Below are 19,693 nucleotides of genomic sequence, written 5' to 3'. Positions count from 1 at the left end.
AGGAGGCCACAGTGATGGGAGAGTTAGGAGGGAGTTAGGAGCGATCGTTAGGAGGGAGTTAGGAGGCCACAGTGATGGGAGAGTTAGGAGGGATTGTTAGGAGGCCACAGTGATGGGAGAGTTAGGAGGCTACAGTGATGGGACAGTTAGGAAGCCACAGTGATGGGAGAATTAGGAGGCCACAGTGATGGGAGAGTTAGGAGGCCACAGTGATGGGAGAGTTAGGAGGCCACAGTGATGGGAGAGTTAGAAGGCTACAGTGATGGGAGAGTTAGGAGGCCACAGTGATGGGAGAGTTAGATGCTACCGTGATGGGAGAGTTAGGAGGCCACAGTGATGGGAGAGTTAGAAGACTACAGTGATGGGAGAGTTAGGAGGCCACAGTGATGGGAGAGTTAGGAGGCCACATTGATGGGAGAGTTAGGAGGCCACAGTGATGGGAGAGTTAGGAGGCCACAGTGATGGGAGAGTTAGGAGGCCACAGTGATGGGAGAGTTAGAAGGCTACAGTGATGGGAGAGTTAGGAGGCCACAGTGATGGGAGAGTTAGGAGGCCACAGTGATGGGAGAGTTAGGAGGCCACAGTGATGGGAGAGTTAGGAGGCCACAGTGATGGGAGAGTTAGGAGGCCACAGTGATGGGAGAGTTAGGAGGCTACAGTGATGGGAGACTTAGGAGGCCACAGTGATGGGACAGTTAGGAGGCCACAGTGATGGGAGAGTTAGGAGGCCACAGTGATGGGACAGTTAGGAGGCCACAGTGGGACACAGTCTGATTCCACCATTATAGAGCCCTGGTCTTGACTATCTGACTGGCTCTGCTTTTCATAGCATGTCATTGAGCTGACTGAGAACTTGACTTTACCCACCCTCTCTCACTCCATCCTCCACAGTACCACTTAGCATCGCTATCTATTCTGCACCACCAGTACAAATGATCACTCATTTGTTGCTGAGAATTTTCCAGCACAGAAGGAAATGCAAACATGTAATGTATTCAAGATTTAAAAAGGCTACTAAAGTTTGTCATTCCCATTTAAAATGTCAGACTTGATTTGCTCTAACGAAAAATGTATCAACCCCTACAAAAAAATGTCCATTAATTATAATCCACATAATAATTCACATTTCCTGTTGTGGCAGGATTATTTTCCTGCTGTAGCAAACTGGCTCAATTTAAGATCCTACATCTCTACCTATCCACCTGGCTATAATACACCCACAATACAAGCCAAAACACTCAGCATTGTAATGCTATGGATGCCTGCAGAATCCACCTAGCTTTAGCACACCTGCTATAGAAATGGAACGCTGGACTTTAGCATACAGACAGCTTTTTGAATAGCCACACTTACAATACCTTTTTGAATTAGCATATTAGATTCAGACCGAGGCACAGGTCATATCAATATCAGTAGCACCTCTTCACATTTCACTGAGGATATTGTTTAGCTCAAGTTCAAATGAGATGAGGGTCTATACCTGGGTTTTCTATCTCTTCTCTCCCTGCTGTATCTGTCTCACTCTTTTCCCCCCCTCACTCTGCCCTTCCCCTCCTCCCTCTCTCTCACCCTTCTCTCCTCCTCTCCTCAGCCCACACTCCAGACAACTCGTTCATGGGCTTTGTGTCTGAGGAGCTGAACAACACAGAGAAGAGGAGCATCATGCAGAACAAGGTCAACAACATGGCCGTGGTTTACGGCAAGGAGGCCAGCATGTGGAAGGTACGCATAACACACACACACAAACACACACACACACACACACAGTCGGCTCACAGAGAGATCTGGATTCAAATAATATCTATTATTTCAAATACTTTAGCTGTACTTGATTTAGCTTGCCCGATGCAACGGGATAGTCCCAAAAGTGCAAACCCGCCCACCTGGCAATCCAGGCAGGCTCAAGCAAACACTTAACGTACTTGAAAGATTTCCAATACTATTTGAACCTAGGTCTGCGTGCAGAGAGATAATTATCCCACTCATATAGAAAGTTATACGTAGTTGGGTAAAGTGCCGGGGGGTCAAATCTTTTTAGATTTTAGTAGAATTATTAAAATTCCCTTCATGAATAAAGCATATCTGATCTTTAATCTAGAGATGCTTTATGTCATCCAGCCCATACTCTAAATTTCACCCTTAACATCCATGTGCTCTTAGAATGAATACTTAGGCATTTGTATTGAAAAACATATAGATGAGCTGGTTAAGAAGCTAAGATTTAAAGTTGGCTTTTTCTACAGAAACAGATTTTGCCTTTCTCTAAGCAGTAGGAAGCAGATTATTCAGTCAACCTTTTTATCTGTTCTTGAATACAGTGATATTATTTATCAAAGAGCAGCTGCTACTACTCTTAAACCTTTGGATGCCATCTACCATAGTGCCCTTTGTTTTGTTACAGGTGACAGTTTTGATACTCCTCACTGTATCCTGTATCAAAAGGTTGGCTGGACTTTGCTAAAAACCCGTAGATCTTACGTTACTCCCTTTTTCTTTCCAAGGCCATACTTCATAAACTGTTGTTTTATCTAACTTTGCTGTGTGAAGTATAGACACCTGAGTTGCCTAATCCATTCACAGGATTGGTTAACTCTTGAGGTTCCTAGGGTCTCCACCGAGCTAGCAAAATCTGCTTTTAGTTTTAATGCACTGTATTGCTGGAACAAAATTCTAAATACATTTCATCTTGATGTTCTGGTGCCGTTCGGGCAATTTAAAGTATTGGGAATTTATTTATGGAGGAATGCAACTGTTTTTCTAGGTGATTTGTGATGTTTTATTTGTGCTTAGCATGACTGTGTTTTTCTATTTTAATGTGTGTATATGCAATATATATACTGAACAGAAATATAAACGCAACATGTAAAGTGTTGGTCCTATGTTTTATTAGCTGAAATAAAAGATCCCAGAAATGTTCCATATGCACAAAAAGCTTATTTCTCTCACATTTTGTGCACAATTTTGTTTACATTTTACATTCACATTTTAGTCATTTAGCAGACGCTCTTTTTTTTCCCCCCGTGGGAATGGTTTACATCCCTATAAGTGAGCATTTCTCCTTTGCCAAGATAATCCATCCACCTGACAGGTGTGGCATATCAAGAAGCTGATTAAACAGCATGATCATTACACAGGTGCACCTTGTGCTGGCGACAATAAAAGGCCACTCTAAAATGTGCAGTTTTGTATCACAACACAATTCCACAGATGTCTCAAGTTTTGAGGGAGCATGCAATTGGCATGCTGACTGCAGGAATGTCCACCAGAGCTGTTGCCAGAGAATTGAATGTTCATTTCTCTACCATAAGCCGCCTCCAACGTTGTTTTAGAGAATTTGGCAGTATGTCCAACCGGCCTCTCAACCCAGGACCTCCACATCCGGCTTCTTTACCTGCAGGATCGCATGAGACCAGCCACCTGGACAGCTGATGAAACTGAGGAGTATTTCTGATTGGCTGGGCCTGGCTCCCAAGTGGGTGCCCATTCATGTGAAATCCATAGATTAGGGCTTTATTTATTTATTTCAATTGACTGATTTCCTTATATGAACTGTAACTCAGTAAAATTGTTGAAATTGTTGCATGTTGCGTTTATATTTTTATTCAGAATAATATATATATATATATATATATATATATATATATATATATTATATTATATTTTGTGTTTATATTGTATTATAAAGGGCACATTTGGAAAAGAGACCTAGGTCTCAATATGTCTTCCCTTTCAAAATAAAGGTTACATATTTTGGGGGGAATCAATCCACTTGGCAATTCAAGTCACACAGACCAGGCAATAGATAGACAGAGACACACAGACAGACTCAAGATGGATGAGAATCATACCCTGTTAAACCAGCCCATTTCCATTTGCTGCGGTCAAGAACAAGAGGTTAAATTCATATAAACTACTAGAGGAGTTACAATCTCATTCACATTCTCATCCACACTATGTTATCACACCCCTATAAACACACACACACTTCTAACTCCCCCGGTATTCACTACAGAGATGTAACCAATAGAACAGAGCTGTTAACTGCATAACAGATAAAACGATCGACATGCCATGTATCTACTATCTAGAGAGGATATTACATTTGGCACACATGTGGATACATTTGACAGAATCATACAGCTTTAATTCGCAGCCAATTTTCCCTTCAAAGGCAGACTGGTTGTTCACAGTGCATATTCGATGAGGGAGAGACTCAAACTGGATTTTGTTTCAAGCATTATGAAGACGTAGCTTAGCTGTAGCTTTTTTCCCTCTCTGCTTCTGTTTGCAAGCGGCAATTCCCATGGATTTTTATTCAATAGTTGAGTCTTGTATCGCGAGACGAGACAGAAGATGTTTTAGAAATTGTGTGTGAATATTGAGCAATTGCCGCTTTATAGGAACAGAAGGAGGAAAATGTAATACATGACAGATAGAGTTGAATATTTATTTTTTCTTTCTCTTGTCTTTCCTTAACTCGATTCCCTATTCCCTTCCGTATTCTTCTCTCCTCTCTTCTTTGACACTTCTTCAACACTTCTCTTCTCTCCTATCCCCTCCTCTCTTCTTTGACACTTCTTCAACACTTCTCTTCTCTCCTATCCCCTCCTCTCTTCTTTGACACTTCTTCAACACTTCTCTTCTCTCCTATCCCCTCCTCTCTTCTTTGACACTTCTTCAACACTTCTCTTCTCTCCTATCCCCTCCTCTCTTCTTTGACACTTCTTCAACACTTCTCTTCTCTCCTATCCCCTCCTCTCTTCTTTGACACTTCTTCAACACTTCTCTTGTCTCCTATCCCCTCCTCTCTTCTTTGACACTTCTTCAACACTTCTCTTCTCTCCTATCCCCTCTTCTCTTATTTGACACTTCTTCAACACTTCTCTTCTCTCCTATCCCCTCCTCTCTTCTTTGACACTTCTTCAACACTTATCTTCTCTCCTATCCCCTCCTCTCTTCCCCCCATGCGTCTCTCCATTGCATCTTGATGGATCATATATTCTACTACAGCTCCAGGTAAGACTCTTCTCAGTCGAACACACCAGCCCCGTTCCCTCTCTTTTAAACCTCCTTTCACACATTCAGTTCATCATTTCCTCCATGATCACATACCTACTAATACACAATATAGACTCTTGTGAATGTCAGTTTGACCTAGCATAAAGTTGCTATCAAAATGTCACTGTGGCTTCCTTTCCCTTTCCTTCTAGAAATGTTTTATTTAGAGATAATGGTAAATTGACGAGACATAAGTGGTTTGAATAGTCCACTGCTAATCTTAGCCTACAGCTGTCTGTGATGAGAGAGAGAGAAAAAGATAGAGAGAGAGATAAATGAATTATTCGACTGGGAAGCTGTGTGGTGCCACAGATGTCTTTCTGAATATTGAATAATGGGCGAGAGACTAGGACATCTGGTCCAATCAAATATACTGAAGCGTACCCAGACTTAACATGTCCATTTTATGAAGTAGTGGTTCTATCTATCTCAACGCTCTCTAAACAGTTGTTTTTTGGGGGGTTGACTTCAGCTCTCTCTTTCTGTCACTTGAGACAATTTGTAGAACAAATCGATAGTTCTTGCTTGCACTATGTGGTATTGGGCTTAGTCGTATCATGGAGACATGAGTAGAGGAGAGGTGTGTGCTGGGTTTTTAAAGGATAGTACTAGTATTGATTTCTGAAATGTTAACCTCGGGAGTCGGGCCTGTAAGGCAGGCTAAAGCCATAAACAATATTGTCATGACTCCATCTTGTATTCCAATGGGCATAGGGGGCTTCTTGTGCTTGTTGTCAAGGATACCGCTCCTTGTCTTGGCAACCAGCCTCCTCAAAATCAAGAGTGTTGGAGACGGAGAGATGGGGAGTGAGTTGAAGTGGTAGAAAGAGAGATGGTAACGGTTAGAGTGAAATTGAGAGAAGTATTTAGAGAGGAAGATAGTTATAGAAGTCTGCAGGTGCAGTGTGTTTTTTGGAGCCATTATGTTCATGCCTTCCCTCCCCTCACACACACACACACACTTGCCCATGCTGGCCTGTGTCAGTTCTCGCTTGCTGTGTGTGTGCATGTGGGCTACCTGCTGGCTCTATGTACACACTGCAGTGTGATGATGAGATTCCAGGGCTTTTTCCTGGTAAACCCACAGGGGAGATGCTCATACCTGTATGTCACAGGAGGTTTGTGGCACCTTAATTGGGGAGGACGGGCTCGTGTTAATGGCTTGAGCAGAATTAGTGGAATGGTATCAAACACATATTTTCTATGTGTTTGATGCCATTCCATTCGCTCCGTTGCAGCCATTATTATGAGCCGTCAAACCCAGTCAAACAAACTCAAACCCACCACACAAAGTTCAGGTTGACTTCTATTGTATAAATCAACCTTTCATCGTCCCTGAGTCCCGGCCGTTTCTCACACTCTCGTAACCCAACCTTGCTCTATTTGAACTGATTCCTTAGAATAGAGTCCAGGTTAGATAATTAGCATTACTAACATGGGTCGGGTCTGGCCCAGTCAAGCCAGGTCAAGGGTTAGCTAGCCTGAGCTAAGGCTGGGTTACATCTGTGTGTGTGTTGTTCTCTCTCTGTTTCATTGGCTCTAATTCATAGTGTCTGGTGCACTCCGAGCGTTGGCTAATCTCCTAATTGGCTGGGAAAATCCTCAGAGGAAACCATCGATCGCAGCAGGCTAACAATTACAGTACAGCCTACATGGGGAGCACACAATAGAACAGGGATACAATAAGCTTCTTAACATCCAGGAAGCAGGAAGTCAATAAGGAGACCTGGGCTGTGGTTGGTTCACATTGGGGGAGGGCTTGTTTTGTTTTTCAGATGTGGAGGGTAGCTATGAGGCTAGCTATGAGGCTAGCTATGAGGCTAGCTATGAGGCTAGCTATGAGGCTAGCAATGAAAGGGTGCCCATGCTTACACACACACAGGCAAAGCGCATGGATGAACACACACACATATACACACACAAGCGCGCTCACACACACTCTCACACATCTCCCACCTCAAAATGCATCCCCTTTATTATCAACATCTTTGCACTTCTCACACCCACACAAACAACACAAAGCCTCCATATCCACTTAAGATGTACTTTGTGTTGAAAGGTTGTGCCTCTCAGAAGAAAGATGTTCTGTTGCTCGGGCACATGAATGCACTGTATAGAATCAGCCAGAAAGCACATCTGTTATTGTGTGTTGATGTGGTTTGCTTGTATGCCTCAATAGATATGTGTACTCCCTATTTATAATCTACTAATTTCAATGTATGGGCATGATCTATCCATTTCAATGTATGGGCATAATCTATCCATTTCAATGTATGGGCATAATCTACTAATTTCAATGTATGGGCATAATCTATTAATTGCAATGTATGGGCATAATCTACTCATTTCAATGTATGGGCATAATCTATTCATTTCAATGTATGGGCAGGCTTGCTGTTTTACAAAATCTATACTCCTAAGGCCCCATTATTATAATAATAATATGCCATTTAGCAGACGCTTTTATCCAAAGCGACTTACAGTCATGCGTGCATACATGTTTGTGTATGGGTGGTCCCGGGGATCGAACCCACTACCTTGGCGTTACAAGCGCCGTGCTCTACCAGCTGAGCTACACCATTACTGCATGATGGAACGGCTGGGACTGTGAGAACACACACACAGACTCACACAGACACACTCTAACACACACATTCGTGCTGTTATTATTATTTATTTTGTATTGTTGTATTTTAAATGTGTGTGACTGTCCTTGTCTATCAGTGTATCAGTGTATCAGTGTCATGTTTTATGTGGACCCCAGGAAGAGTAGCTGATGCTTCGGCAAAAGCTAATGGGCATCCGACTAAACCACTGAATAAACCAACCAGATAGGTAGAAGTGTGAGAGCTCCATAGATGGGTCAGAGACAGGGATGTCATATCAGCCAGTAAGGAGATGAGTGGAACTGGGTGGTGCTGGCTGGCTAATGATGTGCTCTGCTTCTGCTGCCCTCTGGGTGCCTGGAGTGGCACTGGCAGTCTGCCAGCATCTTTGCCCTGCATCCTTACATGGATGACTCGCTCCTCGCTCTCTGGCACTGGGAAGAGATGCTAGAGGCCAAATGTGTGTAATGAGAAAGAGAGGGATGGAGAGAGAGGGTGTTTGTGTGCGTACACGTACACATGACTGTGTGGCGTGTGTGTGTGTTTGTATGGTTGTGTGCATCCTTGTGTGTGCATGCGTGCCTGCGCTCGCACGTGTGTGCGTGTGCGCACGTGCGTGTGTGTAGGAAGCCCTGCCAGATCCCTAGCACCTCACCTCATTCATATTGATGGCTCACGGCAGTGTGACACTGTGTGTCTCTTTTGGTTTCCTAAAGGGGCCTGTCACATTAAACTTCCCGCGCTCACTAACAGGCCATGGCTCTGCCTCGCTCTGTGTGAAGATGCTGACGTTCACACAGCACACACACACTCACTCAGTGAATGCACAACCTCTCATACACACACACACAAACACTCATACTGTATTATCACGCGGACACACACACTCATTGCCACATGTGTATACTCATAAACACACACACAGCCATTAACACATCACCTCTAATCACGTCATTACCTCTGTCCCTCCTTCCCTCTCCATCTCTCTCTCCTTCCTTCCCTCCATCTCTCCCTCCTTCCTTACCTCTCCATCTCTCCCTCCTTCCTTCCCTCTCCATCTCTCCCTCCTTCCTTCCCTCTCCATCTCTCCCTCCCTCCTTCCCTCTCTGTCTCTCTCTCCGTCTCTCTCCCTCCCCATCTCCCATCGCACTTGCTTATCCACTTTATCCCTCAAACTCAACCTACTCCCTCTCTCCCTCCTTCTCTTCCCTCTCTCCCTCCTTCTCTTCCCTCTCTCCCTCCTTCTCTTCCCTCTCTCCCTCCTTCTCTTCCATCTCTCCCTCCTTCTCTTCCCTCTCTTCCTCCTTCTCTTCCCTCTCTCCCTCCTTCTCTTCCCTCTCTCCCTCCTTCTCGTCCCTCTCTCCCTCCTTCTCTTCCCTCTCTCCTGCCTTCTCTTCCCTCTCTCCCGCCTTCTCTTCCCTCTCTCCCTCCTTCTCGTCCCTCTCTCCCTCCTTCTCTTCCCGCTCTCCTTTCTCCCTCACTCATGACATTTTTCCACCGTCTCACGTCCTCTCCTCGATCCCCAACTCCCCATTCACTTTCTTACATGCTTTCTCTCTCTCTCTTCCCTTCTCCCTGTCTATCAGCAGGGTAAGGAGGGTTTCCTCCAGATCCTCCACAGGTACATGGAGGTCCACGGGACAGTGTACTACGAGACCCAGCGGCCCCCCGAGGTGCCTGCCTACGTCAAGAACCACGGCCTGCTGCCCCAACACGAGCTGCAGATGCTGCTCCGCAAGGCCAAGGTGCTGGAACACACACACGCTCTAGATGATACACAACATACACAATAGGTAACACACTACAGATGTAGGATCTTAATTTGATCACCCAGTTGCAGGAGAACCGTCCTGCAATAAAGGAAATGTAAGTGTATTTGAGGTTTAAAAAGGCTTCTGAAGTAATTTCCACTTAGAAATTTCAGACTTGATTTTCCCTTACGATATATGTATCAACCCCTACAAAAATGTCCATGAATTATAATCCACATAATAATTCACATTTTCTGTTGCTGCAGGATTATTTTCCTGCTGTAGCAAATTGGCTCAAATTAAGATCCTACATCTGTACTTCCGCAAACACATGCAGGCACCATGCACGCACACATAATACTCACACACAACACACACACACACACTAGGTCCACACACAGTACTGTTGCACCAGCACTAACTACAACAGCATCTATGCAAGGCCAACACACAGTTACCTTCCAGTCCCTGCTGTATCTGTAAATGGCAGGATTTTCAATTGACAAGCATTAATAAAATAGCTGGTGGTTATCCTAACTAGTATCATCTTCGTCTCCCCCTACCAGCTCTTCATCGGGTTTGGTTTCCCCTACGAAGGGCCCGCCCCTCTGGAGGCCATAGCCAATGGGTGCATCTACCTGCAGCCCAAGTTCCACCCACCCCACAGCTCGCTCAATCACGAGTTCTTCAGAGGCAAGCCCACGTCTAGAGAGGTGAGCTCCCATTGGTCAACACCGTATCTAGTACCACTCTTCAATTGAAAATTAACCAATGAAATTCAACAAACTACATTCCAGATTGTACACCAAATGTGCCACTTGTACATCACAGAATATTGCTTTAAACTGGAATGTTCTACTAATTCTAATTCTATACTCCATCCCTCTCAGGTGTCGTCCCAGCACCCGTATGCAGATCAGTACATCGGGCGGCCCCACGTCATGACAGTAGACTACAACAACTCCCAGGAGTTTGACACCGCCATCAGAGAGATCATGAATACCAAGGTACAGTTATATACATTCTAGTTATGTCTTTCTTGACTCATTGGTTTCCTTGGCAATGAAGAAACACACTATGTTGCATCTGGGAAGGATTATACAACCATATAACATATAACAGCGCTGATACTGAATGGGTACAGCTCGCTCCATCCAGTAAATACTGTGCACTTCAAATGCACCTCTGAAAGCTCCCTATGGAGAAGCACTAGCTGCAATGATTTAACCTAGGACTTAGTGGTGTATTCAATGCTAGCCTTAGGAAGCAGTGTGTGCACAGCCAAGGAGTAATTAGCAGTAAATGTGGCTTAATGGAAACCTGCAGTCAGCTTGAGGCTGCAGGGAGTGTGAGAGGTTGAGAGAAGTTGAGTAAGATGTCAAACAGGCCGATTGAAATGCCTCTATAAAGCTGTGTTGTTTGTGTGTGTGTGTGTGTGTGTGTGTGTGTGTGTGTGTGTGTGTGTGTGTGTGTGCGTGCATGTGTGTCTGTGTCTGTGTCTCTGAATGTGCATGTCTGTGTGTGTATAGCTGTGTGTCTCTAAATGTGTGTGTGTTCTCCCCTCTCCACTCTCCTGCTGTCTGCTGTGTCTTGTCAGACATGCCATAGCTCAGTGCCCCGGCGCTTACTCTCTGTCTGCCCTGTCTGTCTGTCACTCCACTGAAAGATGGCTGCCCTGTCTGTCTGTCACTTCCCTGAGACATGTCTGCACTGTCTGTCTGTCTGTCTGTCTGTCTGTCTGTCTGTCTGTCTGTCTGTCTGTCTGTCTGTCTGTCTGTCTGTCTGTCTGTCTGTCTGTCTGTCTGTCTGTCTGTCTGTCTGTCTGTCTGTCTGTCTGTCTGTCTGTCTGTCTGTCTGTCTGTCTGTCTGTCACTCCCCTGAGAGATGTCTGCACTGTCTGTCTGTCTGTCTGTCTGTCTGTCTGTCTGTCTGTCTGTATGTCACTCCACTAAAAGTTGGCTGCCCTGTCTGTCTGTCTGACCGTCACTCCAGTGATAGATGGCTGATGGGCCACTTCACCCCTCACTGGAGACTGCACACTCCCCCTGTGTGTCTGTGGGCTGGCTCTCTGTCCAGGGCGGCTCCACATGCTCAGCCATGCAGACCAAAGCAATCTCTACCGGCTGACACCTCTTCATGTTCATATAAATCCCTCTCCATCTATCTTTCTATTTCTCTCTCTTGTTCTGTCTCTCTCTTTCTTTCACTCTCCCTCTCTCTCGCTCTCTGCTCTCTTTCCCTCTCTCTCTGTCTGTCTTTCTATTTCTCTCTCTCGTTCTCTCTTAACGTGACCTGTTGTCTTCATATTTATCCCTCTGTAATAAATGGGAGGCAGGGAGGGTGAGACTGTGCCTCTCTCTGCTTAGACCAAAGCAAATATTTTGAGGCATATTTATGTGCTAGTTTATATAAATGATTCAGAAAGTGTTATGTTTTGTGATGTGTAACCTTTTCGTATATCCTCTCTCTACATATTTGCTTTTCTTTATTTGAAATTGGAAAAGTCAGATTTCACATGCAGTTAAACATTTTCCGGCTAAGATTTTGTATTTAAAAAATGATTTACTGAGTGATGTATCATTTACAAGTGAGATTTAGAACATTAGATCTATTCTTAAAGCTGGAGGGAATCCATCATTAATATGAAGTCTGTACGTTCAGGCTCCATGTGTTCCTAATGGAAAAGTTTAACATAACCATTTGTGTTTAATCTTGAAATATGACATTGTTACATTATCAGAGACACTTGGTTCGAAAGGGAACCAAGTGTCATACTGTAAGTCAGAATGTATTCAGTCACTCATGCTAAAAAGAAAACACACAATTCTGGTATTATAAGCAAAATACTTCAACCAACTGAGCCGTTGAATCCACATTGTTACAGGGTCCTAATGAATTACAATGAGGGACTATAATCTAAAACAATCTGTTTCCATTTTCAGATAATTTTTGTCATTTCCATTTCCATGTAGATCAGGAAGTAAATGTCCAGTTAGTTTATTGAATTTAGTTTCATTTACAGTTTCCAGTCTGAATGTGGGTGTGTTTTGCCTGTGTTTTATTTTGATGAATTACAGCAATATAGCTATTCTCTAATCAGACAAATCAAAGGTGAGCCTTTTGTTGCATATTGTACAGCTACGCAAATTAAATCAAAGCCTGAGTGCATCCCAAATTACATCCTATTCCCTACATGCCTCCAGAAGGACCCATAGGGCTCTGGTCAAAAGCAGTGCACTATGTAGGGAATAGGCTGCCATTTGGGACACAAACAAATTTACTTACACACAAGTCACACACTGCAATTAAGCCAAACCCACTTCAAAATGGCCACGGTTGCGTCCCAAATGGCACCCTATTCTCTATACAGTATAGTGCACTACTTTTAACAGAGCTCTATAGGCCCTGGTCAAAAGTAGTGCACTATGTAGGGAGTTACGTGCCATTTGTGACGCAACTCACGTTTATTTGTTGTGATTAATGGGTAGATTTGGCTTTTTATTGCAATTAGGATGAACGATGGGGAAACAGGCAAAACAATATTTAAATGAGGAAAATATGGTAATTTAGTGTTTTTATGCTGATTGCCTAGCAACGCATTCTGAGGAAATGTTCTGATCTGTGGGAATTTGTGTGTATGTGTCTTTGCAGGTCGAGCCATACCTACCGTATGAGTACACTTGCGAGGGAATGCTGGAGAGGGTACACGCCTACATACAGCATCAGGTAGATTCACCATGCACACACATGCAGGCACTCAACCGTGTCTATTTTTCCCAAAACATATTATCACACACTCACTTGTTATTCTATCCCATTCTGCATATCTTTTCAGGCCAGTGTATTTATCTCCTGTATAGCATATTCATTTACGTCATTTAGCAGACGCTCTTATCCAGAGCAATTAGGGTTAAGTGCCTTGCTCAAGGGCACATCGACAGATTTTTTTTACCTAGTCGGCTCGGGGATTCAAACCAGCGACCTTTCAGTTACTGGCACAACGCTCTTAACCACTAAGCTACCTGCCGTTCCCAGGTATCTCTTTGTTTCTGTCCATTACAGAACCATCCCCATGTTCATCTTCCTCAGTGTGTTTAAATAAAGTTCCTGTGTTTGTTTACACTTGGGCTGCTTTATTCCCCTCTAACCGGGGGCGGTGTCAGTGGGTCACAAACCAGTAAAATACGTAGAGCCGGATCGCTCTCTTTCACTGACACATCTCCACACATCTCAGACCTTAGAAACCACTGCTACCTCCATCTCCTATTGAGTGGCAGGGCCGACACAGACAGTAACTGAACTGAATTGTCACTATCAGACTGAACTGATATTTCTGCTCTAATCTGTTTAATGTGTCTGAAAAATGTTATCAGAACTGCTATTAAAATGGTCTGGCTGACTTGATAGACCGATATGTCAAATTGGTTCTCTTTCATGTTTAAAACGAGTTATCTCTCTGGTGCTGTTGGACCCAGATGAGTTTTGTCAGGGAATAGGTAAAGGATTGATGGGAGATTATTTAGAGTGATGTGCAGGATAGGGGAGGTTAGAGAAACGGCTGTTTATTTGTATTTGTGTCCCACGATGCCCTGAAGTGTTTGGAAATGTAGATGTATTTACAGCTAAAGGCAAAAGTGTCAGCGGGCTTTGATTAATGTTGGCTTTCATGTTTGTATAGTGCAGTAGAGGCTGCTGAGGGGAGGACGGCCCATAATAATGTCTGGAACGGAGCGAATGGAATGGCATCGGACACATGGAAACCATGGAAACCATGTATTTGATACCATTCCACTAATTCCGCTCCGGCCATTACCACGAGCCTGTCCTCCCCAATTAAGGTGCCACCAACCTTCTGTGGTATAGTGTGGGAGTGACAATGTGTGTATGTGGGTGTGCGTATCTACTTGGTGTCTGTGTGTGCGTTTGCACTGTCAAAAAGAGTACCACATGCTGTATAATGTAATCTCGGCACCCAGAAACAAATAGGCACTACCTATGTGTTGTGTTGTTCAACATCCCCTTCCCCTCTCTCTCCTCTCCCTCCATCCCTCCAGGACTTCTGCACCCCCGAGGCCCCCTTCCCTCCGGCCAACTCCTCCTACTCCAAGCTGGGGTCTAGTAGTCCGGCTAGCCCTGGGCCTCAATTTGTCCTGCTGCCCAACTCCAGTGCCCTAACCTGGGCCCCCAACACCAGCGCCCCCCCTTCCTGGCCCCCTCTCAGCTCCCTGAGGCTGCTGGCATCCCAGGAGGGCCAGTCATGTGTGGAGGCGTGCCAGCGTGCCAAACTGGTGTGTGAGCCCGCGCTGTTCCGCTTCGTCAATAACAAGGAGGCCCTCCGTGGGTGAGTGGCACCTTGGCACACATGAAGCCGTGCTCATGCACACACACACACACACATTGGACATATATTTCAAACAGCCACACACACATATACACACATTCGAAACACACAATCACTACATGTCACTAACAATCATACAAACACGCACAATGCTCTCCGTTCTCTCAAATGGTACCATACGGTGGTTAGTTCCCTAAGGGATGTCTGTGGTTGTAATACTCAAACAGCTATAGCAAGGATGTCAGGTTCAAAGTCTTCTCAGTGATGTAAGGTGTCTTGTCGTTGCCATCTAGAGATCTGTAGTGACAGCAGAAGATGATAAGAGTGTCATAGCAACGCCAACTCATCTTACTGTCTTCCTCCTCTTTTATCGTTCCCTTTCTCCTTGTCTTTCTCTTCATCACCCTCCTGCTCGACATATTTTTCCTTTCTTCATCTTCGGTTCCTTTTTTACTTCATGCCTGTCTCTCTGTGTCTCTCTCTCTCTGTGTCTCTCTCTCTCTGTGTCTCTCTCTCTCTGTGTCTCTCTCTGTGTGTCTCTCTCTCTGTGTCTCTCTCTGTGTCTCTCTCTGTGTGTCTCTCTCTGTGTGTCTCTCTCCGTGTGTCTCTCTCTGTGTCTCTTCCTGTGTCTCTCTCTCTGTGTGTCTCTCTGTGTCTCTCTCTGTGTCTCTCTGTGTCTCTCTCTCTGTGTCTCTCTGTGTCTCTATCTGTGTCTCTCTCTGTGTCTCTCTGTGTCTCTGTGTCTCTCTGTATCTCTCTCTGTCTCTCTCTGTGTGTCTCTCTGTGTGTGTGTCTCTCTGTGTGTCTCTCTGTGTGTCTCTCTGTGTGTCTCTCTCTGTGTCTCTCTCTGTGTGTCTCTCTCTGTGTGTCTCTCTCTGTGTCTCTCTCTGTGTGTCTCTCTGTGTGTCTCTTTTTGTGTCTCTCTCTGTGTCTCTCTCTGTGTCTCTCTCTGTGTGTCTCTCTCTGTGTCTCTCTCTGTGTCTCTCTGTGTATCTCTCTGTGTCTCTCTGTGTCTCTCTCTGTGTGTCTCTCTGTGTCTCTCTCTGTGTGTCTCCCTCTGTGTCTCTCTCTGTCTCTCTCTCTGTGTGTCTCTCTGTGTGTCTCTCTCTGTGTGTCTCTCTCTGTGTCTCTCTCTGTGTCTCTCTCTGTGTCTCTCTCTCTGTGTCTCTGTGTGTCTCTCTCTGTGTCTCTCTCTCTGTGTCTCTGTGTGTCTCTCTCTGTGTCTCTCTGTGTCTCTCTGTGTGTCTCTCTCTGTGTCTCTTTCTGTGTGTCTCTCTCTGTGTGTCTCTCTCTGTGTGTCTCTCTGTCTGTCTCTCTCTGTGTCTCTCTCTGTGTGTCTCTCTCTGTGTCTCTCTCTGTGTGTCTCTCTCTGTGTCTCTCTCTGTGTCTCTCTCTCTCTGTGTCTCTCTCTGTGTGTCTCTCTCTGTGTCTCTGTGTGTCTCTCTCTGTGTCTCTCTCTCTGTGTCTCTGTGTGTCTCTCTCTGTGTCTCTCTCTCTGTGTCTCTGTGTGTCTCTCTCTGTGTCTCTCTCTCTGTGTCTCTCTCTGTGTGTCTCTCTGTGTGTCTCTCTCTGTGTGTCTTTCTGTGTGTCTCTCTCTGTGTCTCTCTCTCTGTGTGTCTATCTCTGTGAGTCTCTCTCTGTGTCTCTTCCTGTGTCTCTCTCTATGTGTGTCTCTCTCTGTGTCTCTCTCTCTGTGTCTCTCTCTCTGTGTCTCTCTCTGTGTGTCTCTCTCTGTGTGTCTCTCTGTGTGTCTCTCTCTGTGTCTCTCTCTGTGTGTCTCTCTCTGTGTGTCTCTCTCTGTGTCTCTCTCTGTGTGTCTCTCTGTGTGTCTCTCTTTGTGTCTCTCTCTGTGTCTCTCTCTGTGTCTCTCTCTGTGTGTCTCTCTCTGTGTCTCTCTCTGTGTCTCTCTGTGTGTCTCTCTGTGTCTCTCTGTGTCTCTCTCTGTGTGTCTCTCTGTGTCTCTCTCTGTGTGTCTCCCTCTGTGTGTCTCTCTCTGTGTCTCTCTCTGTGTCTCTCTCTGTGTGTCTCTCTGTGTGTCTCTCTCTGTGTCTCTCTCTGTGTCTCTCTCTGTGTCTCTCTCTCTGTGTCTCTGTGTGTCTCTCTCTGTGTCTCTCTCTCTGTGTCTCTGTGTGTCTCTCTCTGTGTCTCTCTGTGTCTCTCTGTGTGTCTCTCTCTGTGTCTCTTTCTGTGTGTCTCTCTCTGTGTGTCTCTCTCTGTGTGTCTCTCTGTCTGTCTCTCTCTGTGTGTCTCTCTCTCTGTGTCTCTCTCTGTGTGTCTCTCTCTGTGTCTCTGTGTGTCTCTCTCTGTGTCTCTCTCTCTGTGTCTCTGTGTGTCTCTCTCTGTGTCTCTCTCTCTGTGTCTCTCTCTGTGTGTCTCTCTCTGTGTGTCTCTCTCTGTGTGTCTATCTCTGTGTCTCTGTGTCTCTTTCTGTGTGTCTCTCTCTGTGTCTCTCTCTCTGTGTGTCTATCTCTGTGAGTCTCTCTCTGTGTCTCTTCCTGTGTCTCTCTCTATGTGTGTCACTCTCTGTGTCTCTCTCTCTGTGTCTCTCTCTCTGTGTCTCTCTCCCTGTGTCTCTCTCTGTGTCTCTCTCTCTGTGTCTCTGTGTGTCTCTCTCTGTGTCTCTCTCTCTGTGTCTCTGTGTGTCTCTCTCTGTGTCTCTCTGTGTCTCTCTGTGTGTCTCTCTCTGTGTCTCTTTCTGTGTGTCTCTCTCTGTGTGTCTCTCTCTGTGTGTCTCTCTGTCTGTCTCTCTCTGTGTGTCTCTCTCTCTGTGTCTCTCTCTGTGTGTCTCTCTCTGTGTCTCTCTCTATGTCTCTCTCTCTCTGTGTCTCTCTCTGTGTGTCTCTCTCTGTGTCTCTGTGTGTCTCTCTCTGTGTCTCTCTCTCTGTGTCTCTGTGTTTCTCTCTCTGTGTCTCTCTCTCTGTGTCTCTGTGTGTCTCTCTCTGTGTCTCTCTCTCTGTGTCTCTCTCTGTGTGTCTCTCTCTGTGTGTCTCTCTCTGTGTGTCTATCTCTGTGTCTCTCTGTGTCTCTTTCTGTGTGTCTCTCTCTGTGTCTCTCTCTCTGTGTGTCTATCTCTGTGAGTCTCTCTCTGTGTCTCTTCCTGTGTCTCTCTCTATGTGTCTCTCTCTCTGTGTCTCTCTCTCTGTGTGTCTCTCTCTGTGTGTCTCTCTGTGTGTCTCTCTCTGTGTCTCTCTCTGTGTGTCTCTCTCTCTGTCTCTCTCTGTGTGTCTCTCTCTCTGTGTCTCTCTCTGTGTGTCTCTCTCTGTGTCTCTCTCTGTGTCTCTCTCTCTCTGTGTCTCTCTCTGTGTGTCTCTCTCTGTGTCTCTCTCTGTGTGTCTCTCTCTGTGTCTCTGTGTGTCTCTCTCTGTGTCTCTCGCTCTGTGTCTCTGTGTGTCTCTCTCTGTGTCTCTCTCTCTGTGTCTCTGTGTGTCTCTCTCTGTGTGTCACTGTCTGTGTGTCTCTCTCTGTGTGTCTCTCTCTGTGTGTCTCTGTGTCTCTTTATGTGTGTCTCTCTCTGTGTCTCTCTCTCTGTGTGTCTATCTCTGTGAGTCTCTCTCTGTGTCTCTTCCTGTGTGTCTCTCTATGTGTGTCTCTCTCTGTGTGTCTCTCTCTGTGTCTCTCTCTCTGTGTCTCTCTCTGTGTGTCTCTCTATGTGTGTCTCTCTCTGTGTGTCTCTCTCTGTGTGTCTCTCTGTGTCTCTCTATGTGTGTCTCTCTCTCTGTGTGTCTCTCTGTGTGTCTCCCTCTGTGTCTCTCTTTGTGTCTCTCTCTGTGTCTCTCTCTGTGTCTCTCTCTGTGTCTCTCTCTGTGTCTCTCTCTGTGTCTCTCTGTGTCTCTCTCTGTGTGTCTCTCTGTGTCTCTCTCTGTGTGTCTCTCTGTGTGTCTCTCTGTGTGTCTCTCTCTGTGTCTCTTTCTGTGTCTCTCTTTCTGTGTCTCTCTTTCTGTGTCTCTCTCTCTGTGTGTCTCTGTGTGTCTGCCTCTGTGTGTCTCTCTCTGTGTGTCTCTCTCTGTGTGTCTCTCTCTGTGTCTCTCTATGTGTGTCTCTCTATGTGTCTCTCTCTGTGTCTCTCTCTGTGTGTCTCTCTCTGTGTTTCTCTCTCTGTGTGTCTCTCTCTGTGTGTCTCTCTCTGTGTCTCCCTCTGTGTCTCTCTCTCTGTGTGTCTCTCTCTGTGTGTCTCCCTCTGTGTGTCTCTCTCTGTGTGTCTCTCTCTGTGTCTCTCTCTGTGTGTCTCTCCCTGTGTCTCTCTCTGTGTCTCTCTCTGTGTGTCTCTCTGTGTCTCGCTCTGTGTCTCTCTCTCTGTGTCTCTGTGTGTCTCTCTCTCTGTGTCTCTCTCTCTGTGTCTCTGTGTGTCTTTCTCTGTGTCTCTCTCTCTGTGTCTCTGTGTGTCTCTCTCTGTGTGTCTCTGTCTGTGTGTCTCTCTCTGTGTGTCTCTCTCTCTGTGTCTCTGTGTGTGTCTCTCTGTGTCTCTTTCTGAGTGTCTTTCTCTGTGTGTCTCTCTATGTGTGTCTCTCTGTGTGTCTCTCTCTGTGTCTCCCTCTGTGTCTCTCTCTCTGTGTGTCTCTCTCTGTGTGTCTCCCTCTGTGTGTCTCTCTCTGTGTGTCTCTCTCTGTGTCTCTCTCTGTGTGTCTCTCCCTGTGTCTCTCTCTGTGTCTCTCTCTGTGTGTCTCTCTGTGTCTCTCTCTGTGTCTCTCTCTCTGTGTCTCTGTGTGTCTCTCTCTCTGTGTCTCTCTCTCTGTGTCTCTGTGTGTCTTTCTCTGTGTCTCTCTCTCTGTGTCTCTGTGTGTCTCTCTCTGTGTGTCTCTGTCTGTGTGTCTCTCTCTGTGTGTCTCTCTCTCTGTGTCTCTGTGTGTGTCTCTCTGTGTCTCTTTCTGAGTGTCTTTCTCTGTGTGTCTCTCTATGTGTGTCTCTCTGTGTGTCTCTCTCTGTGTCTCTCTCTGTGT

General features: G+C 45.6%; 1 protein-coding gene across 1 annotated transcript in view; it reads left to right on the top strand.

Annotated features, from left to right (window-relative positions):
* LOC311113370 (alpha-1,6-mannosylglycoprotein 6-beta-N-acetylglucosaminyltransferase B-like) overlaps window positions 1–19,693 on the top strand; it is a gene marked incomplete at both ends in the record, with an annotated part of 119,167 nt that overhangs the window by 88,763 nt on the left and 10,711 nt on the right. The window contains 6 exons of the mRNA XM_084156579.1: window positions 1,592–1,722; window positions 9,251–9,409; window positions 9,982–10,128; window positions 10,306–10,422; window positions 13,067–13,141; window positions 14,470–14,756. Of these exons, the coding sequence (XP_084012705.1) occupies window positions 1,592–1,722; window positions 9,251–9,409; window positions 9,982–10,128; window positions 10,306–10,422; window positions 13,067–13,141; window positions 14,470–14,756 (916 nt within the window). The remainder of the gene's footprint in view (window positions 1–1,591; window positions 1,723–9,250; window positions 9,410–9,981; window positions 10,129–10,305; window positions 10,423–13,066; window positions 13,142–14,469; window positions 14,757–19,693) is intronic.

This window comes from Coregonus lavaretus, assembly GCF_964263955.1.
Source record: "Coregonus lavaretus genome assembly, chromosome: 40".
NCBI lineage: Eukaryota > Metazoa > Chordata > Actinopteri > Salmoniformes > Salmonidae > Coregonus > Coregonus lavaretus.
The sequence above is the reverse complement of the archived record's forward strand: the minus strand, read 5'-3'. Positions and strand labels throughout refer to the sequence as shown.